Raw genomic sequence first — 14544 nt, 5'->3', positions numbered from 1 at the left:
ATCGACCAAACTAGATTTATGTCAGGGAATGATTCACGACGTGATTTACAGCAGATTGTTCGGCGCTTGCATACTGATTGGACCGTTTATTCCGTTTCTCCTTTATACGCGATGGAGGAACCACACTAATCATTTATTGGGTTAAGGTTGAATCCTCTTTTTCTTTTATTTATATTCTTATCTTTTTGCTCTCCTCGCTACGAAACATACTCGTTCGAGGACCCAACTATCTTTCGACTTTTTTTTGAAAGATAGAAAAAAGAAAAAAAAAGGTGTCCGCATTTTCTAAACGTATTTTGATTAGCGAATCCTGCGAAAGTGTTCACCTATCTGCCGTACTTTTATGATCCGCGTTGATCGTAAATCGAAAAGACAAAAAAAATAAGTATAAACTATAGTGAGACTTTAATCGATCCTCGTTGTTGTTGGTAGAAGAGTACGAGTTCGAGCAGTTATCGCGAATGCATCGTGTTTTCTGGCGATTCCGAAAGTCCCGCGGGAGCCCGCATCTTCCTTCTTCTTTGTCTACCTTTTAGGTCGATCTCTCGTCGTTCGATTCTCGATCACGAAGGCAGGGCACGCGTGTCGGCCGCCCTAAGAATGTCGTCGTAACGACGTGTCCCCCCTCGTTCCTCCTGTTTCTCCTCTTACTCCTTAAGTAGCAGCAACGTAGTATAGGTAGTATGGTCGGGTGGTACGGAGCCTCTTGTCTTTTGCTTCTGCTATGTCCAGAGGTGATCCCTCCACCACGACCGGTAGGAACGAACGTTTAAATTAGGCAGGGAATCCCGTGGAATGCGCAAAAGAACTCCCTGCTCGGCATTCCGCGAGGTTTTGATACGCCTTCGGGCTATTGGTCGACGGGGGACCATTAGCCCTTATGCGGTGGGAATGACTCGAGAGGTCCTTACCGGTCAATCCTCGTTTTCAATTCTTCCTCGAGCGTATTCCCCGTTGCTTTCCTCCAAGAATCTTCCATCTTTCTCCTTTCGTTATTTTTTTTCTTTTTGTTTATTCCGACTCGTGTCTAATCTCATTTTTCACCGGCTTGTATTTCTACCTTTTCAGAGTCTGGCCACAGGTTGGACAGCGGCTCCCCATTTTGGAGGATACAACTCGATCAGGATCTTCTCGATACCATTAGCGCCATTTATCCGGAGTGGTTTAAGGTAAGTGTCCCTTTCTTTATGCTGATTCTTTTTTTTCGCCTCCCATTTTCAGAGCCTTAGAAAGCCGAAAAAATGACGAGAAGAAGTTTTTCTCCCAATTAGGATTATACTAACGGCCGAGCCTCTACGTCTACGTCGACGAGTACTTCCGGCCCTCGGTCGAACAACGGGAGCAACGTGGCGACTGACTCAAGCAGCGTCCTCGAACACAAGGTCGCCAAGGGCGATTCCAAGTTGAAAGCTAAGCCAAAAAGGGCTGACAATTTAAAAGAAAAGGATAGAGAAAGGAAAGACGCTAGGCGCGATAATAAAGAAGAAAGGTGAATATTTATTTTTTAATTTGCACAATATCGGTATTGGATCCTTCTCGAATATTAAACAAAAAAAAATACAAAAAGAAAAGACAAGAAAAATCGATAAACGTTACTTTCAAAATTCAAAAGATTCGAAAGAGTTTGATAGCATGAATAAGTTACTTACCGACTATCAAGTTGCTAAGTAATTTTGTTTGAACTTTAGTAAGATCGGCCGATAAGCGTCTGGATTCTTCGCGGATAACCGATCTCTCTCTATCCGATAGATTGATCTATCAAGAAGACAAGGAACGCTTCGTTGCAATCTAATACCCATTTACGTGGAAAGATAATGACGTTGTTTGAAAGTTTCGTTGGATCGATAAATCGATGTTATAAAATAGGGAGTTTCGTAGTGTCGATTGATCCATCATTCTTTGATCGAGGAGATACAAAAAGTAGGAAGGTTTCTCCTCTTCGAGAAGGAAGGATCCAAGATCGAAGATCGACACTTTGTTTTGTCGGCGTTCCTACGCGTCCTTCCTTCCTTCTTTCCTTCCTTCCTTCCTTCTTTCTTTCCTTTCTTCGGTCTCTTCCCCAAAGCAACGACGTATGAAAGATTAATTCGCAAAACTCGGCCCCTTTTGCTCCTTCTTTCGGTCTGATCCCCTTGGACCTGCAGAGACGGTGGAAACGGTAAGAAAAGTACGACGAAGGTTTCGCCGCAGCAGGATAAAACGACTGTCGACGTGGCAGGAAGGAAGACTGCGGGTGTTCTTCCAGTATCAGGAGCAGAAATGGCCGAAGGCAATCAGTCGCCGCCGAAGGCGGAGGTCGACGACTCGCCCCTTCAACATGCCATGGATCGCAACAAGGAGTGTAAGTAAACATTTTTGCTTTACCTTTTTATTTCTACCAATAATCAACAATTTCTAATTTAAATCTATCAACGATTAAATTAGGAAATCATTATTATAGGAATGACAGTAGTATCAATCGATGATTATTGTGAACTCTAAATGTAAACAGGAAATATTAAAAATGCCGATAAATTATTCTGATAGTATGTAAATCCTATCAAATAGGATATATGTTTGATTAAGATAATTTAATCCCGGAACAAATTTGTTTAGAGTACAAGTAATCATTTTTTATCAATCTACAATATTTCAAATTTGTCATTTCTTGATATGCCTATCTTTTAGCCATTTTAAATTATTTATTTACAGGATACACGTTGTATTTTGATGTACTGTAAATTATTTCATGATTAGCAGTACTTAACATAGACCAAGTGATCACGGTATGACTGAAAGATGAATGAAAACATACGCGCATACTTACTTATGTTATTCTATTCGCGGCTTGATCGACCGTATCCACGTTCAGCGTGTCGCGAAAGAGGAAGTCTGATCCCTCCGTCCGGAATAATCGATGAAAAGATCTAACGGTGTCCTCTCGGAACGGCGACGAACGCTTCCGATCGATCAATCCGAGAGGGAGACTTTTATTATGCAAGCCGTTCATGTTTTACGCGCTCTCGTGCACGGAAAATGCACCACCAACACCACCACCATCATCCTCTTTGCATTTATACTTTAGTTTTCTTTTTCTTTTTACACACCCTTTTACGGGTTCGAATCGTTTCTCTACAAACACCTTCTCTGGATTATTCAAATATTACCAAAGAAATCATATTTTTATACCGTTTCCTTTTTGTAATCAACAACACACAGTTTTTGTTTTTCCGAAGAGGCCACCCATTCATTTTAATAACCATCCCCAGGTTTCTTAACTTTAGTGATCTAAAAGGGACTGGTAATCCAACGTGGGTAGGCCGTTGACTCAGTTACATTTTAGTTGTAACACGCTCGTGCAAAGGCGCCTATAATAATTGAAGAAATAGGGCTCGGTTATCTTACCCTCACTCTTACTTTCCCTACTTTTCTTTTAACGTTCGCGGGCCTTGCCATTATGCTCACGGCAACTGTGTAATCATCCGCTCGTTATTCGCCCTAACACCGATCCCCCGAGAATGATGCTCTCGATTATCGATTCGGAATCCGACCATTTTTTATCCAATAAAAACCGCCGACGGGGCATTTTTATCACCGCGTAAAGTGCAACTCTTCTATTTCATTTGCCGCTTCCGCCAATGGATACCGATACCGGATTATCCTTTATTTCCTCTTGGAAAATGTACTTGAAGTATTCTTCTTCTGCTTCCTTTTCTTTTCTTTTCTTTTTTTTTTTTGTTCCTTTTTTTATGGACCGTGTGAATCTTTTCACTTATTCAGTAGTTATTCAATGAAAGTACTATCGAAATTAAAAAAAGAAAAATAAAAAATAGAGAAATGGTATCGAGCCAGCAGCAAATAGCAGTTCCTTCTCGTATTTAAGCGTTTCTTCCGCGATCATCGTCAAGCAGCGGCTTCGGAAGTCTGCAAGGGAAAAGCAGAAGAAGCAAGCTTTTATCCAACTGCGAATTCCGTTGCGTACGTATATCGATTCACCGAGTCTCTTACAGTGGCGAGTTCTCCTCATTAAATCCGCGGGACCACCGTCTGCAGTCTTTAGAACGTCATTTTGTCGCGTTTATCGACCGCCTTTTTCTGCAATTACTTTTTGCGATCTCAGAATCTCTGGCGGATACTCCTTTTCTCTCCTCTCCTCTCCTCTCCTCTCCTCTTCCCTCGATCTTCACTTGCCACGAGTATCTTCCATCGTATATACTTCTCGTACAACTTACGACACTTACATCGATTGCGTGTACCCCATGGTACCACATTAGAAATCTTTTTCATGTATGTCTATCCAATTTCTATATATGCTTATAACTTCGTAACGTCTATTTTATTTTCATATTTTTAAGAATACCCATTTTTCTATATTTTTCTAACGCTAAGTGTTATTTTTTATATTTACATTTTTCCAATTCGTTCTGATCCGTTGAATCGCTGTCATCGATAATTAAATGAATAAAACATAAAAATAAAAGAAACAAGAGGAATCATTAAATGTTGCCATTGATAAATATCGTCGTTTAATAAATGAAGTTATCAAATAAAATTAATAAATTAAATTTTACTTTTCATATCACAATATTACCGCGATCAAACGTAGTTTTCGTCAAATTTTCTGCCAATGTACTAACGGAGCTTCAAATTTATTTCAAATACTGTTAACGACCGTTTCACGGATTATTGCATTTACGAATATAAATGGGTTACACGAACAACGATCTTAATCAACTAAAATATCTATAAATAAATTTTGGTTGACATGTATATGGTCTCCTATTACGGAACAGGTAGATCATAGAGAATGCGTTCGTACGACAAAGTTCGATTTACTATCGTGACATAAACAAACTCGTTCGCGTATACGAGAAACTCAGATAAGAAGAAGAAGAAGAAGAAAAAGAAAAATAAAAAGAAAAAGAAGAAGAGGAATAAGAAGAAGAAGAAAAAAGTGGTGGGGATAGACGAGTTCTCTTAGCCTTCCCGTTCGCTCTAAATCCTGACGCCACTATTCGAGGACAAGTTACTCATATATACTCGCATTCTCGAAGTAGTAATACCAGTATATGTATGTACGTGTGTATACCTTAGAGTAGCACCTGTGCACGCGTGTGCGTAGTCGCGAGTATTTGCGCGAACACTAAGAGACAATATATATCTAGCCTTTCTGCAAAAGAAAGAGTACGAGTAAGGTGCGCTCGGCATAGCACAAACTATAAGTGGAGAAATATAGGTATATAGATGTAAAAGAAAGAGAGAGAGAAAGAGAGACAGAAGGCGTGCCTATTTATAACGATGATATCATCGTCGATTACCTACGCTTTCGCGTGGACAATCGTAAATTCCGTTCCGATCGCAAGAAGGGTGCGAGAAACTTACTCGAATATCGAACCTCACCTCCTCCTATATCTCTCTCACCCTTTCTTTCTTTCTATCTATTTATCTATCTTTCTTTCTTTCTTTCTTTCTTTATTTATTTATTTATTTCTTTTCCCCTATTTGTCCCTCTTTCTCGATACGTGACTCAAAGCTTCACGAGTGTAGGCACACGAGTTTGTGTCGATAAAATCTAACTATATATATATATTTTTGTTGTTGTATCTCTATCTCTTTCTTTCTCTCTCTCTCTCTCTCTCTTTCATTTTCTTTCGAACAGATAAAATGAAATTTGTATAATCTTCTTTTTTTTCTTTGGTTTCAAGGATTCGTTGATAGTATATCGATCGAGAGAGAAATATTAGGACGAGTCGTAATAAATCGATTCCCTCGTCGATCAGTATTTTGTATCGGTTCGTCAATATCAAACTTTCACCTTTCCAACGAAGCTCGAATCCTTTTCTCGGTCGAGTAATTCTCGCGTTCCTTTCGTACATCGTCGACCATGCGCTTTCGGTCGTACGATCGAAAGTAAAGAGAAAAGAATATTGGTTTAAAAAAAAAAAAGAAAAAAAAGAAAAAAAATAAATAAGAAAGAAAGAACTAAAGATGTTGCAATTTTTTTTTAAGAAGGAAAAAGAAACAAAAGAGAAAAAGGAAATAAATAAAGGAGAAACAAATGTTGTATGAAGAATATAAGAAGAAGAAGAAGAAGGAAAGGTGTTGTAATTTCTTTTTTGAGAGAGAGAGAAAAAAGACAAAGTAAAGAGTATAAGAAAAAATTAAAGGAAGAGGAAGAGTTAAAAAAAAATCGCAAGCGGAATATTATTACGAGAACGATCTCGGGTTATCGCCTTAAGTTGTATATTTCCTAAGGAGAAAATGATGTCGGAATCTCGCGTTATAACGGAGGGACCTCCTTTCGGTGCTATAAAGGCGATAACCTCGAGTGAATCTCGCATTGGATCGCGTTTAACGAGACGTCATCATTAATGAACCATCCCACGCGACTAACACCTTTTCCATAATAAACTATCAAAGGTAAGAACGATAAAGGAAAGAGGTGGCCCTTATTCTCTTAACACGAAAAGAATATTATATTCTTAACTCTGTGTGCGCGTGCGTGCGTGCGTGCGTGCGTGAAAACGAATTTCGTAATGAACGACTAATTGGCGGGTGAGATAAAACGACCGAGATTCCGAGAGACTCGGTAATTAAGAAAAAAACATCTCGCCTTGTTTCCGTTACGGCTTCTTCCGTAAATCCGACCTTCGAATTTTTATCTTTATGATCTATAAAGGTCATTGTATACGATGAAACATATTGCAATGTATGCATCAACGCTTATTAGAGTTCAACAAACCTGCATACCCATTACCGATTTTTCTTCATTTTTTTGTAATACCAATGTTGGAACAAGTGATGTATTTTTTATTTTTTTTTTTTATTTTGTATTAATGCGAGCGAGTTGCTTCTAATGTTTTATTTACAAAGTATACACATCACATTATGCAATAATAAATTAAAAAATTGATCCACGCATCGACATTAGTTTTCAATCAGTTTCGTTTGACGTCAATGTTAAAACACATGTTTTATTTTCTATTCTTGCATCGATATAAGTTACTTCCGAAATCAAATTGCATTGTCACAATATACTTTGACAACACGTGTCTGAAAAGATCTTGAATAAAAAAAAATCAAGATATCGTTAATCATCCGATGTTTAGAAACATTGTTATAGCACCCATTCGAAGAAAAAGAAGAAACTTGATCCGACGATCAAGCTTTTTCTTCTAATTCGTTGGAAGGGCAGAACGAAGGAATAAGGGTGTTGTGTGTCTTTCTCTCTCACGTCGTTACGTTCGGCACCGGTCCGCGCGTTCCGCGTGCCTTCTCTTTACCGGTCCTAATTATACGGCTCGCGTAACGTAAGGGCCCACATTGAAAAATCTACCGGTCTCCTCCAATTACACGAAGCGTTTCGCGGCAAGACGAAAAGTGCTTTTTCTTCTTTCTCCTCTTTTTCATCTTCTTCTTCTTTTTCTTCTTTCTTTTCTTTCGTTTGGTAGTTTAATTAACTTTTCAATCGACTTTCCCGAAAACGTTTAACAATCAATTACGAGATTCGCGATAAATCCATAAGCACATGCTAATGTATCAAAGAGGTAATGTCAGTCTAGAATTTTCAATACATCGAAAATGTTTCAAATATTTTTCAGAGTCTTAAAATACGATGGCAGAAGTTTCAAGTACCGAGATACTTATTTCCGTGTTATGTGAAATTAAAAGGTTATATTTACAATTTTCATTTAATTCAATTGCCGAACAAATCATGACCACAATTTATAATCGATAAACCTGAAATTTATATATGAGCTATAACTAACTAAATTTCTTCTTCTTTTTATTAGGACTTCGTCCTGTTATAACTTTTATTGCTAAACACTATAAATTTGATTTCGAAAACTAGATATTTCGATTCTATCGTGCACCATTTCCACACACACACACACACACACAAAAATGCAAAGTAGTATAGATAATCTGTGGTAAAATCAAAAACTAAATATTATAATTTCGATCTCTATCAATCTATCGACAATTAAAAGAGAAATTTTTTGTGACCATTAGCAATAGACAAATTATTGAATGTCGTTGAAAGTGTATATAAAAAAAATCCTTCAAACGAATCCTTTTTTTTCGCATTTATTATAAAAAAAAATTTTTCAAAAATAGGCTACTTTTTCGAGCACTAGAATGCTTTCATAATCCCACCCTCGCCCCCTTTAAAAAAAAAAAAATAGATTTGGAACTTCGAAACGAGAACAGAGACTCACTCTTATCATTTAAATACAACTAAAATATAATCTGTCACTCCATCTATCTATCTATTTTTTTCTTTTTTTCTTATAGTCGCACGCACGATCATTTCCACATTGAGTATGTTATGTCAATCGTACGGCTGTGATCGCAAGGGATCGATTTCTGCGTCACGCTTATAAATAAATCCTGCGTTATCGTTGCATATTCATACGCATCGACGTGCTCCGGGTTCCTGTGGGCGAACCGGCTCGAGATATGTCGAATCGAGAAGTGGTAAAACGCGCACGCTCTCTCGTGTCCAGGAAAGTATCGCATTCAAATTTGCGCGCATGCCGGTCGTGGTTCTCGTTGCTCGAATGTCGTTGGTTGGTTGGTTGGTTGGTTTTACGTTCGCGTGTGCGCTAACAAAAATCTTTGCGCGCGTGGCGTGCGTGCACGCGCAACAACAACACCAACAACCCTGACGCAACATAACAAAAAACATAACAAAAAAAAAGAAAACGCATGCACGAAAACAGAAAAAAAAATAAGCACACGTTCGGCGGCAACGCAAACTACTACCCACGCACGTAACATGCTGTTTTATAGTACCTCTCTCTACTCGCTTGCTGATTCGTTCGTTCTTTCGTTCTTTCGAGACGTGCCACGTGCCTTCGAAACGCAATCTCAATGATCGTTTCCTCCGCGACGGCTTTCCCTCGCATGACTTCGCTTTCCTTTCTTCTTTTCTTACTTTTACTCATTTTATTTTTTTAATCTCTTGCGAAGGACCACTAAGACTTTCTTTCGTCTGCCTTACAGTACGTAACGTAACGTAGCGTGCGAAACTTGATTTATCTGTTTGGCAGACAGTCACCGCGGTGGATGTCTCATTAGTGGGACATCGAATCGACTGAGATTATCGATATATTCTATTCCACTCCGACGTCTTTATGTAACATTAAGAGATTTATAGAATATGAATTCAACTTTTTTTTTGTTTCTCCCCTCCCTTCTTCTTTCCGGGGGTTTAATCGAAGAGTATATAAAAGAATATAAAATCAAAAATAAAAGAAATGTAACGGTAAAATGTATAAAGAGATATTTCTTATGTTAGAGAGAGAGAGAGAGAGAGAGAGAGTTTGCGAAAAGAAATGGCGGTGAAGGAGGAGGAGGAGGAGGAGAAAAATAAAAATAAAAATAAAAATAAAAATAAAACAAAGTAACAAAGCTCGTTCGAACAAGGAGGAGGAATGCGTGCATCGAAAGAAGGCGGCGAATTGAAATTCAACGGCGTCGGCGACGGAAAACATCGACGGAGAGGAAGGAAGTGACGTTAGTTGGTATTCAAGGCTGACCGATCGATCGAAACCGAGGTGAGAGAGAGAAAGAGAGAGAGAGAGAAAGAAAAAGAGTAGTTGAAGAGTTTGGTGGATAAAGAAGAAGAAGAAGAAGAAGAAGAAGACGAAGAAGCAGAAGAAGTAGAAGAAGAGAAAGAAAGAGAGAAGGGATCTTTGAGAGCCAAAGAACTCCGATGACCGAGTCCGCTGTTATAACGTTAGCGACTAGCTAGCATCGTTTCTTTCTTAACGCCCACGCGTAGCGAATTAAACGGGACATCCTCTCTTCCTTCCGCGAGCGATCGTGCTCGGAAACACCTAATTCGAATCTTTTTCTTCGATCGATCGATACCTCCTTCTTCGATGCAATTCCTTCGATACAAAACAATCTTATTTGTTGTTTCTCTAATACTCGAGAATAATTATTATTACGAGAAATCAGAAAAAAATAGAGAGAGAGAGAAAGAGTATGTGTGACAACATTCGATATTAATGTTACAATCCACGTAATCGATTTCTAAGTTTCTTGACGCATATTGCGATATATGTAAGTTCGGTATCGATATAAAAAAAAATGCACCGAAGTAGAAAGAAAATATTCAATAACGTGTGGAGAGGTAGACTGGAAATGATGCAGGTTTCATATACCGACGAGTATGCAATGATTCCTAAGTTTTATGTGATACGTGTTTGCAATTTTAATTTATCTTAGTTTAATATTAAAAGTAATTTGCATTGGCATAAGAAGGTTAATTGAAATTGATGAAGGTTTAGCGAGAAAACCTTAAGTATCGATGCATTCATCGTAAACATATTTGAAGTTGTGTAAAATCTATCTTTTATATATAATACGACAAATTGAGAATAATCGAGCAACGTGGAAGGAAACGGATATTTATCGAGGCTTCGTGAAACTTAAGTTTCTATGCATGCACGCATGTATCGAAGCAACCAACATGTATCAACTTCTATAGGAGCCTAACCTGAAACAATTCTATGGCCCACGCGCCATTGTGTGATCGGTGCGAATCGGTCGGCCACCTGGTGACGTCGCACCGTTTGCAGTCCCGTGTCCTTTTCTCCTTCAACGAGTCACGCTTCGAACCACGGTCGATCGATCGCGAGAAAAATTTCATTCTCGAACGCGTGTCTCCTTATGAGAAGAGACCGACCGCTGCCACACGACACCGACAAGGACGTACCGATCCGACACAACCGACACCGTTATTATTATTATAGATCTCCATAATCGGCCGATCTTTTATTCACTCTCTCTCTTTCTTTCTTTCTTTCTGTTCTGTTATTTATTTTCATTGTTACGGAGAAACGAGTTCAGAGGAAATCGAAAAGAGAAAGATACACTCACTTTCGTTCAAAGTCTTTAACATTTTTCTTGTTCGTTTTCTTTTTTTTTTTTTTTTTTTTTTCATCCTAGAATTACAACGGTTAATATTGTTTTGCTGCAATTTTTCAAGGATTACGTAAGATAGATCAACAAGTGCTCGTAGAAAAGACACTCTTAATCGTTTCCTTTCTTCTTACTTTTTCCATCCCCCTTGTTGTTGAGCGTTACGTTAGAGTAGAAAGGATCTTTTACGACAACGTTTCGCGTATCAGGGTCGAGCGCGTTGCAATTAAGTCATTAAAATCATTCCATTGCTAGCACGATTACTCGTGTACACGATTAAACCATATTTATCGTACTTTTTAAATATAACATCGTCCTATCAAGTTCTTCAAACTAAACTCTCTTACGCGATTTATAAAGAACGGAAAGTACAAAGATCGATTAAATGAAAGAAAATTCATTTCTATGTTATTTTTGCCTTATCGGAAGTTTCGAAGACAAGGACTTTATGTATAACGTACCTAACTATTAACGAGAATTATCATCAACGGAACACGAGACACACTTTGTTTGTTCCGCGAACGGCTCGCGGAAGCTTCGAAATAATCGGAATCTAGAAAAATATTCAATCTTTCCGCAATCCTTAACAGGTCCGGATAATTTTCTATCTCGAATACGCGCGTTCGTTCCACTTTGTCCTTGCCAATCTCTAACAATAAGAACAAAATATATATCTCTGCCTTTGCCGCTAGATCGATTCACAACATTTTCTTTTCATGTCTATAATAAATGATGGATAAAGTCGGTGAAGAGAAAAAAAAAAGATTTGCTTCTAACACAGGACAATACACCTTTTATTGTCTTTATCCTTTTTCGCACTTCCTTTACACGATTTACCGATGATTCCAATCTCGATATTCGCGTTTATTCTTTTTATTCGTGTTCTTTATGCGAAAAAGTGTTGTTGTTTTTTTTTTTTTTTCGAAAGGTTCGTCATCGAGCTCCATGTCTATTACGCGTATGTTATTTATAACGCGAAGCGATGGAAAAGGCCACATATGGTTTCCGATTAGTGGTCAGAAGGAGATTGAGCAACGGTATTTAGTAAGCCGAGGATGCAACGTTAGCATAGTACCGCTGACTCCTTCCATTCAGCCTTGCGGTCCTTCGAAGAGTCCTTCGCAAAGTCCTTCGCCTTTTGAACCGACTGCCTGGTTGCCTGCTTGGCTACCTTCAAGCTTATGATTTTCTTTACCACGCTAACCACCGCCGTTTCAATAGATTCGAAACGTTATTAGGATAGTCGTAACTTCGAGTCAGGCGCAAGCCGACAATATCTAATATTCCTTACGAGATACAAACAAAAGAAAAAAAACAATAAAAAGTTTAGGTACACCTACTACATTTGCATCACACATTTACGTGTAAAATAGTGCAACAATAACTGTAATTTTAAATCCGTTATTAAAAATTTTGTTCGAATAGTAATCATATAAAACAGGAGCGCGAATTTGCCATTTGATCGATATCCTTTTCCACGCATAATTTCTATTTACGTTAATAACATTAATAAAGAATACTATAATAACATTTGCTTTTTCCATTGATTTATAATTATAGTTTTACATTCCATACTTAAATCGTTTCTTTATTCTTATATGACTGTACTGTTATCAAAATTCATTTCATTGCAATCACTACTGTTTACGATATCGTATTACGTAATTGTAGACGTTCGAGTTTGTATATTGTGTTTACAAATATTTAGTCCTCTAGAAACTAAAGTGATCTCTCAGAAGATTCTTTATCACTGATACATTTAAACATAAATGAGACGGTATGAAACGAGCAATCGCAGTTGACGTATACTCGAGCTAGTGAATGGTAGTAGCATCTTCTCGAAATCGATGAAACTACTGGTAGAATGGTATATAGCAGTAAAAATAAAATTATTATGCGTTTTCTCCGGCGCGTCGCGTCCTCGTATTACCTGCTTTCCGTGATTTCGTACTAAAAGCAAATTGGTCGTACTTTATGTCACGGCTCATAATTTACGCGGAGTTTGCTACGTTTTCGCCGTAATGAAATGGTAATAACAACGTTGCTATTCCGAAAGAAAACCACCGCCGTACAGTGCAGTATAATGCACAGCGCAGTGCATTGCAGTGCAGTGCAATGCAATGCAATGCAGTAGAGTGCCGTGCCGGCGTCATTACTTTGCTAATGTGGGAAATCGTCGCTGCTGGAAGAAGATGAGAGAAAGAGAGAGAGAGAGAGCAAGAATAAAAAAGAAGGAAAGAGATAGATTAAGAAAGAGAAAAAGAAAGATAGAAAGAGAGAATTTTGCTCCTACCCAGTGTGCCAAGGAAGATGACGACGGTGGGCATGCCGCCCGACAACGCACGATCTTTCTCTCGTGTTCTTCCAAGTAAATTCCGAAGCGGTGAAAGCGCGACGTCCTATCTACTTGTTTTTAATTTAACCGCTGTCTTCGCACCAAAGAAAAGAACAGGATCGAACCGAATATTCGAGTTTCGACGGGGCGTCGACGACGTTGTCGTCTCCCAACGATACGACAAGAAAATTATAGCGCGGATACGCGGAAAAGTCGGACGACAGATTTAATTATTTATCGAGCGAGTCGAACGAATCGAAGAAATAGGATTTTTTTTTACGTGATAAGTCCTCTCGACCTTTTCCCCCTTCCCCCTCTCCGGCAGAATCACCACCTCCACCACCACCTCCTCCTCCTCCTCTTTCTTTCTTTCTGTCTTTCTACGCGACGAATAAAGAGTCGAAAATAATTACCACCTCGGCGAATAATTACGAGCCAGTCAAAAAGGGACGAGGGAACGGTTAATCGAGCTACGCTCTCAACGACGTTCGATAATTTCCTTTCCCTCGAACCCCCTGCCTCCCCAACCCTCTGCGGCCTCAGCCTATCCCTCGCTCCACCCCCCATCCTCGTTTCCTCTTCTCTCCGTTACCTTCTTGCTCTTCGACACTTTCTCGCGAGTTTCGCGATCGGACCCGACTCAAACTCACGGAGAATCGAATAATCGAGCTTGAATTTATATGAGAGAAAGAGAGAGATATATATAGGTAGAAAGAAGGAATTACGAAAGGTGGGAAGGGCTTTTGATCGAGGCAAGATACAAATTGCTAATTACCTAATTAGACCCACTGACCCACAATGGACGCGACCACCCGGTATGCGTTCGCGTGCTGCGAGCGCTTCGAGAATCGCGCCTTCGCCTTTCATCGTACCCTTTATTCTTGTAATTTCCGCGCTAATATCTTCTCGCGAAGCCAGTCCCGTGTAACCAGTCAGAGTGAGAAAGAGAAATATAGAGAGAGAGATAAAGAGAGACAGAACGGGTCGTTTCGAAGCCCTCGGCGTTTTTAATTTCAACAAACTCACACTACTTCCTTTACAATATTTATATTTTATCTGATCTTTCTTCGATTTAGGTTTCTTCGAATGTTACGATAAGGTCTCTCTCTCTCTCTTCGTTTGTTGTTATATCGTCGAAAATAAAGAAAAGATCTCTTTATAAATCGCACAACTCGCGAGATACCCTTTTGTTAAAGGAATAAACGAATTTCATTGAGTGGCGACAGATAAGCCGAGCCCTGGCGTCATAAACAAGCGATTATCTTAATTAAGTGGGAATTGTTTTGGCCCACGCAGAA

General features: G+C 39.0%; 1 protein-coding gene across 3 annotated transcripts in view; it reads left to right on the top strand.

Annotated features, from left to right (window-relative positions):
- Positions 1–14544, top strand: part of LOC106788304 (MKL/myocardin-like protein 1) — a 177813-nt gene that overhangs the window by 116308 nt on the left and 46961 nt on the right. For all 3 annotated transcript variants that reach the window (XM_014751466.1, XM_014751457.1, XM_014751474.1), the window contains exons 2-4: positions 1069–1169; positions 1272–1489; positions 2145–2341. In XM_014751466.1, coding sequence (XP_014606952.1) covers positions 1069–1169; positions 1272–1489; positions 2145–2341 — 516 coding nt within the window. The remainder of the gene's footprint in view (positions 1–1068; positions 1170–1271; positions 1490–2144; positions 2342–14544) is intronic.

Source organism: Polistes canadensis, unplaced genomic scaffold (genome assembly GCF_001313835.1).
Source record: "Polistes canadensis isolate GaletaPanama2010 unplaced genomic scaffold, ASM131383v1 scaffold_5, whole genome shotgun sequence".
Classification (NCBI taxonomy): Eukaryota; Metazoa; Arthropoda; class Insecta; order Hymenoptera; family Vespidae; genus Polistes; species Polistes canadensis.
This window is presented reverse-complemented; position numbering and strand designations above follow the sequence as displayed.